The sequence below is a fragment of the Vicugna pacos genome, chromosome 4 (genome assembly GCF_048564905.1).
Source record: "Vicugna pacos chromosome 4, VicPac4, whole genome shotgun sequence".
NCBI lineage: Eukaryota > Metazoa > Chordata > Mammalia > Artiodactyla > Camelidae > Vicugna > Vicugna pacos.
Window position 1 is genome coordinate 49,318,870 of NC_132990.1, and position 13,128 is coordinate 49,331,997.

At 39.3% G+C, this 13,128-nt stretch overlaps 1 protein-coding gene and 1 long non-coding RNA gene across 2 annotated transcripts; one reads left to right on the forward strand and one right to left on the reverse strand.

Annotated features, from left to right (window-relative positions):
* Positions 1 to 2,377: 2,377 nt before the first annotated feature.
* On the reverse strand, positions 2,378 to 6,332 carry TOMM5 (translocase of outer mitochondrial membrane 5). The gene is made up of 2 exons (XM_031677320.2): positions 6,119 to 6,332; positions 2,378 to 2,906 (listed from the first exon to the last, which is right to left on the reverse strand). Exons 1-2 carry the CDS (start codon positions 6,237 to 6,239, stop codon positions 2,872 to 2,874), a joined length of 156 nt encoding a protein of 51 aa, XP_031533180.1. The 5' UTR covers positions 6,240 to 6,332; the 3' UTR covers positions 2,378 to 2,871.
* A 3,291-nt stretch (positions 6,333 to 9,623) lies between these two features.
* On the forward strand, positions 9,624 to 12,884 carry LOC140696085 (uncharacterized). The gene is made up of 3 exons (XR_012072089.1): positions 9,624 to 9,846; positions 10,954 to 11,064; positions 11,474 to 12,884. It is a non-coding gene; the product is annotated as an uncharacterized lncRNA (long non-coding RNA).
* The last annotated feature ends 244 nt before the right edge of the window (positions 12,885 to 13,128 follow it).

Consider the following 13,128-nt stretch of genomic DNA (forward strand, 5'->3'; position numbering starts at 1 on the left):
ACATTTTCTCTTATTCCAGCCTGCACATATGGTGGAACCAGGGTAACAATCATCCCTCACCCCAAGAAAAGCCCTTAAGAATAGAGTACAATAAATAAATATTAAAAGACCCTAAACCTTTGGCCAGCTGCCATTTATTAGCCACTGAAACTTCCAGAGTCTCAAAATCCCCATCTGTAAAATGGCATTAACATTGATTGGTTCAGGCTGTTTTTAGATGATGCATTTTAGGTGTTTGGTAATTTTGAAGTTTATATACACTCAGAGGATAAGCATGCTATCTCACGCATCTGCAAATATGAATGAAACCTATTAATGCAATGAGTGCCAGCACAATCACTTCTAAACACCTTATACCAGAGAGTAACCATCAACAGCTAGCGTTTACCAAACGTCAGCACTGTGCTAACCGCTCTACGTGCACTCTCTCACTACAGCCTTACAGTACTTTGAAGTAGACAGATGTTTCTGTCATGCTAATTTTACAGATGAAGAGAATGAGATACAGATGTTCAGTTGCTTAAAGTCATCCACCTCATAAGTGTTGGAGCCAGGAAGCGAAATCAGGTCTGCCTGTCTTTAGAGCCAGTGTTTACAACCATAGTGTTATACACTGCACCCACTTTAGTCAGGAATGGATATAAATTACCAATGTAAAACATAGCATCACAGGGTTAAAATGCATGCTGTCTGGGCAAAGATGGTGGATTGAGCACCTGCCTTTACTTCCACTCCCTCCTGAAATTCTATTAAACAACATCAAGGATTTTTGCCTTAAGATGTTTGTGTAAAAACTGTTTGGTGGGAAGGTATAGCTCAAAGTAGTAGAGCATATGCTTAGCATGCACGAGGTCCTCGGTTCAATCCCCTCTGAAAAAAAAGTAAATAAATAAACCTAATCCCCCCCCACCAAAAAAATTATTTAGGTACACACTTAAAAAGATGGAAAAGGAGTAAAGGAGACAATAGCAACAAAGTTAGAAGGTGGAAAGCATGTGGACAGGAGTAAATAACATGGTAGACCCAAGAAAACTAAATTCTGAGTCAAGCAGTAGGAAAAGCAAAACAAGTAATAACCCAATATACAGCATAGAATCCCTAAAAGGTTCAAGAATCGTTGGCTTCATGTGCCTTTGAAAGTAGGACATGAAGGACTAGACACTAAAAAACTGGTTAATGTTTTAAGTAGGCCGATGCTGTCTGCAAATCTACAAAGTTAAGCAGCCTCTCTTTCCCTTTTATTTTCTGAAAAGGGTAAAATAGGAGGTTCTCCGGGTTGTGAGATACCAGACAGTTATGGGCAGGAGTAATGTACTCAATACAGACTCAGTGAACAGACATATACTGGACATGAGATACAGAAAATAAGATACAGAAAACAAGACAGCCAACATGGGAAAGGAGAAAAGGAATTCCCAGGATGATGGTGAAGGGAGGTCCCAGAATAAAGCCACACATCAGGCACAGAAGACTATCAGTCCAGACCGGGGCAGGTCAGAAGGCTCCAGGAAAAACTCATTCAGGAAGACAAAACAGCACAGCTCATGACACTGAATGCCATAAGTAACTTAGATATATGGCAAAAAGTTTAGCTGATGTAATGTGGTAGGTTCATAAAAAAACTAAGTCTAGGAAAATGAAAAAGATACACAGGAAAAGAAAACAACAGCATTTGGATTCCTAGTGAAATCAATCTAATCAAAACCACACTAATTAGTACACTGGAAAGAAAAAGAAATGAGATGTGTGAGTGAGGGAGGGAAGGAAAGAGACCCAGAGCCTTACATATGTGAAGAAGTCAGTAGGCAATGTCTAAAACAGGAAAATCATAAAGTTACAACATAATTATGTTATCTAGAGACAAGAAGGTAAATCCAATATAATTAGCTAAAAAGAGGTGAATGTAGTTACAACTGGAAAGAAGGTTAAGGACTATCCCCTTCTCCCAACAAACTTGGAGAACTGACTTAAATATAGCATTTTTCCCCTTTGGTGGTATTTATTAACATAGTCTCAACCTCAAGCAGTAACATTGCCTTTGACAAAGACTGCTGAAGAATAAAACCATATTAGAGGGGAGGGTATAGCTCAAGTGGTAGAGCACATGCTTAGCATGCAGGAGGTCCTGGGTTCAATCCCCAGTACCTCCCCTAAGAATAAATAAATACTAAATAAACCTAATTACCTCCGGCCCCAACAACAACAAAAAAAAAACTTAAAATAAGAATAAAACCATGTTGTCTTATCAGGATTAGCAAATTCTCCAGTCCAAAACAAGAGGAACCCAATGCAGTTTGCAACAGTCACTACATTATAGTAGTCTCACCAGTGATGGTTGGTTTGCAGCAAAAAGTGAGTTAAAAAAATAAAAGCTCTATTTTTCTTAGTTGGTATGTTTATTAAAAATATAGACCAATGGGCCTGTGCTTAAATGATGGCATTGTGTGCTGGCTTCCATAAAACATAAGTAATTGAAAGGAACTCTTCAACAAATATATGCCAGACAAAAGTAAAAAAATCCACAGAAATGACTCGTAAGACAGTGCCATTGCAGACTTAATTCCCTTATAATTAATACTTGCTAGAAAATGGAGTATGACACCACTTACAATTATACCAACATTCATGAGGCTGAATATCACAGGCAAAAAGGTGTACTATGACCACAAAACATCTTTTCATAAATCGCAAATAGCTTTATCTTTTAACTATAAAGGTGAGTTACCAGAGCCAAACTTGTTCTTAACAAGTAGAATTTTTATGTCCATTCAAAGAGTCTCTTACATCTGTCTGGGCCTATTCGTTTGCAGATAGGAGGAGAAACTGTAACCAGGTTCTTCATATCATGCATTCACCCGTGATGCCCACTCTTCATATGCTGTCCAATTTCTTTAAGATAAAAGGAGCTGAAAGAAAAATAAACCCAGATTTGTTTTCAGATCTGTTAGCCGACAGGTTACGTTATGCAATTATAAGATTGGGTATAAAGATTAACAATTAGTTTAACACATTTTTTCAAAACTCCAAGTGCACACCCAGCAAAAGGGACTCACTGTCTTTCAAGGCAGCCCATCCCACTGTCATGCAGCTAGGCCTCCTATAAAGTTCTTTCTTACATTACAGAAATTCTTTTCTCCAGGTAGTCCTCCTCTTAGGACCATAAAAAGTAAATCCAGTCCTCCTTCAAATGACAAGCCTTTACTTGTGATTTAACAGTCAAAGGAACAAAACTCTAGAACAAATTAGCGTTTTTACTTTTAAAAATGCATTTGAAAGAAGGCAAAGGGTGAGGGAAAACTCTTGGAGCAGGATCCAAAAGTGCTGGGCACATGTTTTGGTTCCCTTACTGACCAGTTATACCACTTAGGTGCTCCAGGTCACACCTGATACAGTCCCACTTCAGTTATTATGAGGGTCTCGTAGGGTGGTGTAGCTATAAATGCGGAAGTGTTGTCAGACGAATCTAAAGAAGTGATATTACTGCCCTGTGTAAAAGTGCTATGGCCATAATAAACACATGAAAACATGCTCAGCATCACTAAGGAAATGCAAATTAAAACTACAGTGAGATACCACTTCACACTCACTAGGATGGCTACTATCAAAAAAACTGTTGACAAGGATATGGAGAAACTGGAATCCTTGTGCCCTGTTGCTGAAAATGTAAAGTGGTACAGCTGCTATGGAACACAGGATAGTGGTTCCTTAAAACATTAAATGTAGAGGTATCTATACATCCATGTTCACAACAGCATCACTCACAATAGCTAAAATGTAGCGGCAACCCACGTGTCCAAAGACGGATGAATGAATAAGCCAGATGTCGTAACTACATACAATGGGGTATCACTCAGCCTTAAAAAGAAAGGAAATTCTGACACATGCTACAACATGGATGAATGTTAGGACATTCTGCTAAATTAAATAAGCCAGTTACAAAAGACAAATACTGTTATGATTCTACTTAAGTGAGATACTTAGAGTAGTCAAAATCAGAGACAGAAAGTAGAATGGTAGCTATGAGGGGCTGGGAGAAGAGGGAATGGAGAATTATTGTGTAACAGCTATAGAGTTTCAGTTTTACAAGATGAAAAGTTATAGAGAAATGGTGGTGATGGTTACACATATTATGAATATATTTAATACCACTTAACACTTAAAAATTGATAAGATGGGAAATTTTTTATATGTATTTTACCAAATTAAAAAAAATGGAAAAAAAGGTTGTGACCAAAACTGCCAGAATGATCTTATTTCGCATATCCATACTAAATTAATAAAATATTATGTTAGTACTAAATTGAAGATATTGAAATCTGTGAGTAGCTGACCAAGTTAGCAGTATAACCAGCCTTTGAAAAAAAGAAAAACTAATTCGTATCAGAAAAAAAACAGTAACAGCCATCAAAAGAATGGATAAATGAGGAGAGATGGAGAGGATATAGCTCAGTAGTAGAGCATGTCCTTAGTATGTATGAGGTCCTGGGTTCAATCCCCAGTACCTCTGTTTAAAAAAATAAATAAATAAAATCTAATTACCTCCCTCCCCCCAAAAGAATGGATAAACAAAGCGTGGTGGAATATTATTTGGCAATAAAAAGTAAGGAAATACCAATACATGCTACAATATGGATGAACCCTGAAAACATGCTAGACACAGTCACAAAGGGTACAATTCCATTTACATGAAATGTCCAGAATAGGAAAATCCATAAAGACAAAAAGTAAATTAGTGGTTGCCAGGGGCTGGGGAAGAGGGTAAATAGGGGTAATGATCACTAATGGGCATGGTGTTTCTTTCAGAGGGAAAGAAAATGTTCTAAAATAGACTGTGGTGATGGCCGCACAACTCTGACCACACTAAGAATTGATGAACTGTACACCTTAAACGGTGAATTGTGTAAGCAAACTACATCTCAATTTAAAAAGTGGTAAGGAACACTGTTCTGTATGTTTTTTTAAAAACCGATTCATATCAAATACAAAGGTCACTGAGAAGAAGCAAATATTCTACTGGCAGCTGAAGTCAACCAAAAAAAGGTTAAAGAAGGAAATATGTAAAGTTGGGAGTTGCAAAAATCTGTTGGAGGACGATTTCGGAGTTTCCGTTTACCAGGGCTCCCTCTCCTGGGGAAGCAGAGTATTACCACAGACAGGAATGGGGCAGATTAAGGGAGATCAGACCTCAATGAGATCAGGCCGAAGGCCCAGCATGAGCCTTCTATGAGATGACCTTGGTATGACCTTTACTTATTTGAATCATTCCTGCCTTTCCATCAAGACCTGTCAACAACATACAGTAAGGAATACGTAAAAGAATATGAGCTGAAAAATGAGGCGACAAGGGCAAATCACTTCTGAGATGCCTGTCAGCAAAATTAGAGAACTGATCTACAAAACTGCATCCAGCTCTAATACTGTGTGCCTGTAATTCTGATTCCTTGCATAAGTCCCCTCTGAAAGCAGAGTTCTCATTTGCAAAGGGGATATACAGAGTCTTAGGCCCTGCCTCTCTCAAAGGGCTATCGTCAAGATGAAGTAATGGAAATAGTTTCTACCAAATGTAAAAATCAAATAAACCTTCAGGCAGTATCATTAATCTTATAGACTCATATCCTTTTCTTCTCATTCCTAACAACAACAAAACGAAATTATTTACTTCACCCTCTGTACAATCAAAAGGAACAAAACCTTTTGGACTTCAAAGATTAGCAGTGACGGAAGGAAACTTGGCAGTGAGTTAAGAACTCTGGATTCCAGGTCAAGATCATTCACCGAATCGCTGTATGACCTTGAGTCAGCCATTTCTCCACTCAAGATATCAGCTTCTCTTAAAAACGAGGGAGTTATTCGGGGGACAACCCCTGAGGCTCTTTCAATTCAAAGGCTCTTTAAGACAGTGAGTGGCTGCCGCGTGCACTTCTACATCCGAACCCTGAATCGAGGACCCTAAGCCGCGCGCATGCGCCCGCTGCCCTCGACGAGCACGTCACTTGCTCCCCGCGACCGCTTAACTCAGCTCAAGGGCCCCCAAAGGCCGACAAGGGCCAGAGTTGGGTGGGCAGCGTCGGCCAGCTCTCTGCTAGTCTCACAGTCACAGACTGAGAAGGACACTTACTGACTCGCAGCAGGGCCACATAAATGAGGAAGTTCCGTATGGAGCAGATCACATCCTCGCGCATCTTCCGTTTCATCTCTTCGGGGTCCAGCTTCGGCCCAAGGCTCTCGATCCGGAACATAGCGGCTCCGCCTCACGGGTTACAGACACCGCGCTCCGCTCTTTTCAGCAGCCGCCTGGCGCCCGGAACTCGGCCCAAGCCCATTTCCTGTTCTCGCCCCTCATTTTCACGCGCGGCGACAGGAGCCTGCGAAGGACAAACTTCGTCCTTAAAATTGAGCTGTTCTGAAGGAGAGTGGCCTGAAGGGGGCGCACAGAATCTTAGTGATGCAGGACTTGGATTCTTCCAGACTGTGTTGAGCACTGCGCGCGCGTATGCAAAGTGATTTTAGGCCTTGGAGGTCGGGCGGTACACAGAGGTACCACAATAAATAGTAATAGCTAACATTTACTGAATACTCAGTACAGTTCTGCCCCATGAATTCTGTATTATAATCTCCATTACCTAGATGGGAAAATGGAAGCACAGAGATCTTTAAAATAACAGCTTGCCAAATATGCTTTAAAATACCTCAGGGCGGGGGGACAAGTGTTAGGAAAGATGAAACGATATTAGGAAAATTGAAAATTTCTTAGTGATGATCAGTCTCTCATTTAAATTAGTTATTTTAGTCTTCCTATTTTGAGTATTTTTGAAATTTTTTATGATAAAACAAAAAGACGAAAATGATGAAACTTGTTCAAGATTACACAACTAGTGAATGCTGAGCGGGGTTTTATACCTAGTTAGATTGATAGGATCCCAGACACAGAGTGTTTAGTATTTATTGTTGTCTTCTCATTTCTGGAGTCAACCGATCATCACAAATTATAGTATTGGCCCAGTAATACAGTATGTATGAATCATGTTTAGATCTGCTCAGCATTTTACAGCTGAGGACAGAGAGGCTTAGAAACCAAGTGTAATGCTTAAAGTCTTTTAGCTAGAATCTGGGCAGAGTCAGAGTTCTAATGCAAGTAATTACAATGTCAAGTTGAATTCTCTTTCCCCTGCACCCTACTGTTCCTCTGTTAGTCTTTATTAGCAGTTAGTGCCTACTTGGATGGGCATCCCTGGAGCCAGAAGGCAGGAATTTAATGCAAACAGATTTCCTGTCACAGAATCATCAAAACAGTTGTTAGAAGGCTGCTGCCCCAAATTATGCATGCCAACTAGCCACACATAATTCTTAGACACAAACCAGATGACTAAATTGCTCACATTATTCAAAACCAGAATGCTCCTTCTTGACTGCCCATTGCATAGCAAAAATGGGTTTTAGATAAATTAGAACAGTAATTTACTATGGGAGCAACTGATAACTAGGTATTGTGGCCCACCTTCCTGATTGACAGAATGTAACACCTTGGTCAAGAAAGGGAACTCATCTGCCTATTCAGGCTTTAGTAACCTCTTGCATCTAATTCATGCAGTGGAATAGCAGAGGCAGCTCTGGGATGGAAGGGGCTGACTCCCAAGGAACAGCTCCATCCATGCCTTTGAGATTGTTTAGAAAGCCTGCACTGATGCTGGAAAGCACTGGGGGTTGAGGAAAGAACTGGAACAAGAAGACTGGAGATACAGCCTCTAGGTCTGGCACTGCCATTAATCTAGCCATGTGATGAGGGGCAAGTCTCTGTTTCACCACAACTCTGTTTCTTTAATTGTAAAGGGAGGAGATACAATTAAATGATTAGACGTTCCTGAGAGTCCCTTTCAGTTCTAATAGTCTATGCATTTGAATTCTAATTGTGTCATCTAGGACCTTCTGGTCTGGAGTGTATGGTTATCAAAATATTATGAAATGTAATGAGACATTGAAACAACCAGTGTGTGTGTCTTCCGTGGTAGGAAAAATGTAACAATAAGGCATCTCTCATCTATTTGAACAGTGAGGCAAAACAGATTGGCAAGGAATGACTTTTTATGTGATTCCAGTAACTTAGATCTCCAATGCTGACTTGAGTTTAGATAAACAGTTCTCATATGGAACCATCAGTTTTTTGTTGCTTTTTTTTAAACTAAGATGCTCTTGAGTAACTTGCCTGGATTCACAGGGAACCAGAGAGGGGAGAAATTAACAGAAAATCATATTTCTAAGTGAAAAGCACAGATTTTTAACATTTGAATTTTATTCATCCAGTATAAAAACCTGTTTGTTCAATGATGTGGTTGTAAATGGCTGATTTGTTAAAGGGCAAGATTATTCTCATAACAATTCTCGTAGAAAGGTCTGGGGCTTGCCTGCCCTGTAGGGAGACAGTAAAGTAGTAGGTGGAAATATGGCGCAGCTGTGTCTTGGGGTGAGGAACCGGTTCTGGACGTTATCTAGGAGGTGAACTGTTCCTGTTTCAGAAATGTTCATCCTGATGAACTCTTCCCCTTGCATGGCTCCTCTAGTGGTAATGGAGGAAACATTGAAAGAGGTTAGGTACTTTGTCTTTTCTTTTAGTGATGTTTGTTTGTTTGTTTGTTTATTTAGCATATTGGTGGTGCTACTGTCCAGTTTTGACTGGCTTAGGTGAGGCAAATTGAGAGAACATACTTCAGGAAGTCAGTACTGGAGTGAGCTGTTTCACATCTTGGACCTCTCATTTTGTTCCTCATTGGAATGAAGAAGGGGTTCAGTCTAATCTTTACAATCACTTGCAGCTCTAAAATGCTGAAATTCTGTGTTCATCTTTCCTGTTCTTCCCTCATAACCTTGCACTAAAGGCTAAAAGCAAAGAATTCCCTGTGATTTGCCATTGAAAGGCAAAAATAAAAAGTATGCACGTGTAATTTAATATTGGATATTTGTATTATTTAGTCTGATCACAGAGGAAATGGTAGCTGATGTCATAGCCTGTCTTGTTTTCCATTTCAATCCCAGCAGGAATTCAGTAGCCATTTATTTCCTTTGCCTCAACTTCCCAGACAGTACTGCACACAAGGGTTCAGTGTGTAAAACCTACCTATAAGAGAATTAAGTGTTTTGATTTCTATCATTGGGGAGGAATTTGTATTTGCAAGATCAGTGATTGACAGATGACTCACAATTGGGGAATATTTCTAGCATATAATCACAGGAACTTGGTAGTTTCTAATTTATAGGGCACATGTATTGAACAGTTCAACCCCTTCATTTGACAGATGAGAAAACTGAGGTCCAGAAGGAAGCTAGTTACAGGCAGAGAAAGCTGGGGCTAGGGTGGGTCTCAGAGGCCCCAGTTCAGCACTTTTCCCCATCATACCTTGCAGCTTTGAGACTTTGTGGATATTCTCATGGATAATCCTCCTCTCAGGGATACGGACTGGAAGAGAAGGATGTTGTTGAAGCCCAGTTTGGAAGGGACAGGATAAGGGGTGTCTGCCACTCATCAACAGGCTGAGGACAGCCCTCCTCCCCATCCCCAGTAGTTCATTGGGCTGCATGATTATCTAGCTTCACACCTCTCCTTCCTCATTCCTTCAGGAGATGAATGTGGTCTGGTGTTCCCCAAATAAACTTGACTCTGAAGTCCACTCTGGACCCAAGAAGAAGGAAACCAAGATCAGGACAAGGAAAGGACACTGGGACTTCAATAAGAGTTGCTCTGTGACAGATGCTAGCCAGAGTCCTCACTCAGCAGATGGGATGACCCTGCCCAGCAAGAGACATCTTCCAGAAGAGGGACCTTTTAAACCTCAAAGGATGAGTAGAATTTTGGTAACTTTTACCTCACTGGCATTTGGTTTCTATAATACCCTGTTCTCTGTCTAATTTTTAGGACTTTGCTGTCTGGACTTTGTTGATCTCTTTCCAAGTAGGCTGTAAGCACCTGAAGTACAAGCAACACGTACTTTAAGCCTTCAAACAATTGAGGTCAGGTATTTATACATGGTGAAAACTCATGGTAACTACCCCCTGAGTGAATGAATGAATGAATAAACTTCATATCTGCTAAACTTTAGAATTAAAAAATTGGCAGCTTTGTATATTAGACTGAAAGGAAACTGCAAAAGAAATTTACCCCCAAAATCTACATATTTTTACAGTTACTTATTTCTCTTTGTTTTAGTACAACTTGTTTTTGTTTGGCCAAATAAAAATCATTTAAATAATTTTAATGTATCATAGGCAAAGTTAAAAGATGAAATTTAAGATTTACTTGCTTTAACTTATTTTTAGCAATAGAATTATATTAAACCATCTTATACTTCTAATAACTTTTTTCACAAAAGTACGTTTATTATTATAAATATTATTTATAAATTATTGTTAAATATTAATTTATTAAACATATTTACATTATTATTATTATAAAATTTAGAAAATACAGAACTGGAAAAACAAAGAAAATAACAATCCCCCATGATCCCACAACCACTAATGACATTGGTGCTAATCCTTTCAGCTTTTTCTTCTTCTATCATATACATACATAGCTCTCTATCTCTCTCTTTCTTTGCATAAATATATACACTTACTTATATATTTTTAGCCAAAATGGATCATATAGTACATGCTATTTTAACTTGCATTTTCCATTTAACTTATATTGACTATCTTCCTATATCTTTAAATATTTTTCTAAACATCATTAGTGATGGGTCTATGATATTCTTTATATGGATGTACCATTATTTTGTTAATTAACCTCTGCCTTTGAGCATTTAGGTTGCTTCCATATTTTCCCTATAAATAATACTCCAAGGAACATTCCTGTAACACAATCTTAATGCACCCTTAAATTTTTTTTTCGATCATTATAATTATTACCTTAAATTCAGAGTTCTCAGTTTTTCCCAGTGACCCTCTTTTTATTCTTCTAAGGGAAAAAGCATTCTCTGGCCAAGACTGTATGTGTCAGATCTCCAGACCTCTGGGAACTCCAAACAAGGGATGGGAAACTTTGTTTTCTGAAGAGATTTTCTTCCTTGTACTGTAAGTTTTTATTATTTTGCATCAGGAAAAGTAAAATGTACTCAAGAGCTTAGCTTGCACTAACATTATTTAGAGTATGTAATGATTACCAGCCATCTCCTTCCCAAGGTTAGACAGTTGATTTTGCCACCATTCCCACCCCACCTCCATTACACAAAGACACACCGAGTATATGTTGGGGAAATGTGCTTATACACAGCTGGATATAGTTTCTTGCCTTTCAGTAGAAATGCAGTGCCTGTCATATAACAGGAGCTTAATTAATATCAATTGAAAGAAAGAGGAAGAAGGGAAGAAAGAATCTTTTATTGATTCAATGATCCACTTCCCACACTGTTAGACTTGCTCTCATCCCATGTCTGGAGACCTTTGCAAAAGGAAATGATCTCCTTATTTTTATCCTCTGCAGGAAAGAAAGATAAGGCCACTAGTATCCATTCTCCACACCCTGTCCCCGGGATTCTCAGGATGACACACCTGTGCAATCAGAGCCAACAAGTAGATACCCACAAGCACATTTTCTCATCTGAGAAAAATCACAGAGCTCCCTAAAGGAAGGAATACATTTTGCTCTTGTGTATCAAAGTTGAATTGCTTATGTTGTTTATACAAATTGTGAATGAAGGAACATACCGATCTTCCCATTACATAATATTTAGAATTCATCTGGGGAGAAAAAAGGCCAGGCCTTAATATGTGAAACCTTATCCTAACCATTTTTTTCCAGAGGATCTCCAAATCTCAGGTCTGGAATGGCCTGAAAGTCCATCCCAGCCTTCTCTGATGCTTGGCCCCCCACCTCCAACATCCCTGCTTCTGCTGGAGCATCTCCAGTGATGCTCACTTTACTGGGCAGTTCCATCCAACCTTGGATATGCAGCCCTTCTTGTTAGAGCCACAGTATGCTTCTCTATACCATAATCTCACTCATCCCAGTAATGTCCTTCAGAATGGCAAGGGCAAATCTGATTATTCTTCGTCATGGCATGTAAAGGCATCTTGGGTCTTCCTTGATACTTTTTTTCTCCAGGATAAAAACAACTTTTGCAACATTTTCCTAAAACTTTCCAGTTTTCCTTTACCCACAGCTTTCTCTTTTCTAGTTAGCAATGATGAACTGATTTACTCTGAGCTCTCTGGCCCTACATCCCCACCCCTCCCCACAATGCCCCTGAACCAAAGGGGACATACTGGGTCCCTGGCAAGGGCCTCTGGACTCAAAGCCAGAGACTCTTTATTTCTTACTCAGAGACTGTCCGTAAACAAGAAGTGTGTGCCTGGATTATCTACCTATTCCCTCAGGTCTCTCACAGTGGTGGATAGAATTCCCTGACCACCCATTCTAGTTCCTGGCTTTTGCCCTGTGGAATGAAGGCCAGCTGTGGGAAGTATTTAGGAGAGGCAGTGTGGCTGCAGGAGAAAAAGCATGGGCTTTGGAGAGAGGGTCAGGTTTAAGTTCTAGCTCCTGCTACTGGCTGTTACCTGAACTCACCAAAATCTTAGTTCTGAGTCTTTTGCACGTGCTTTTCTTTATGATTAAAATTCTTTTTCCTACCTCTTCATCTGGCTAACTCCTGCTGTCATTCAGAAATCACCTTAGCCCCAATGTCACTTCCTTCAGAATGTCTCTCTACTATTTTAGTTAAAAGTAACGTGCCAATGTTGGCTCCTTGGTTGTAACAAATATACCACAATGATATAAGATGTTAAAACTATGGGAAACTGGGGTAAGGAATAAATGGGAACTTTCTGTTCTATCTTTGCAACTTTGCTGTAAATCTTAAACTATTCTGAAATTAAAAGATGATTTTTAAAAAGTCTCCACTGAGCTTGTAGTAACCTATAATGAAAAAGATTATGATAAGGAATATATGTATATGTATGACTGAAACATTATGCTGTATACTGGAAATTGACACATTGTAACTGACTATAATTCAATTTAAAAAAAAATAGCCTTCACTGAGGAGTGTCCAAGATGGCAAAGTAGGAAGACTTTGAGCTCACCTCCTTCCATGGGCATACCAAAATTTCAACTATTTACAGAGCAGCTATTAATGAGAA

Coding starts and splice junctions, on each gene's coding strand:
- TOMM5 (XM_031677320.2), bottom strand. CDS start 6,239: ATGTTCCGGATCGAGAGCCTTGGGCCGAAGCTGGACCCCGAAGAGATG. Junction 2,907..6,118: donor TGTGGCCCTGCTGCGAGTCA/GTAAGTGTCCTT, acceptor TTTTTCTTTCAG/CTCCTTTTATCTTAAAGAAA.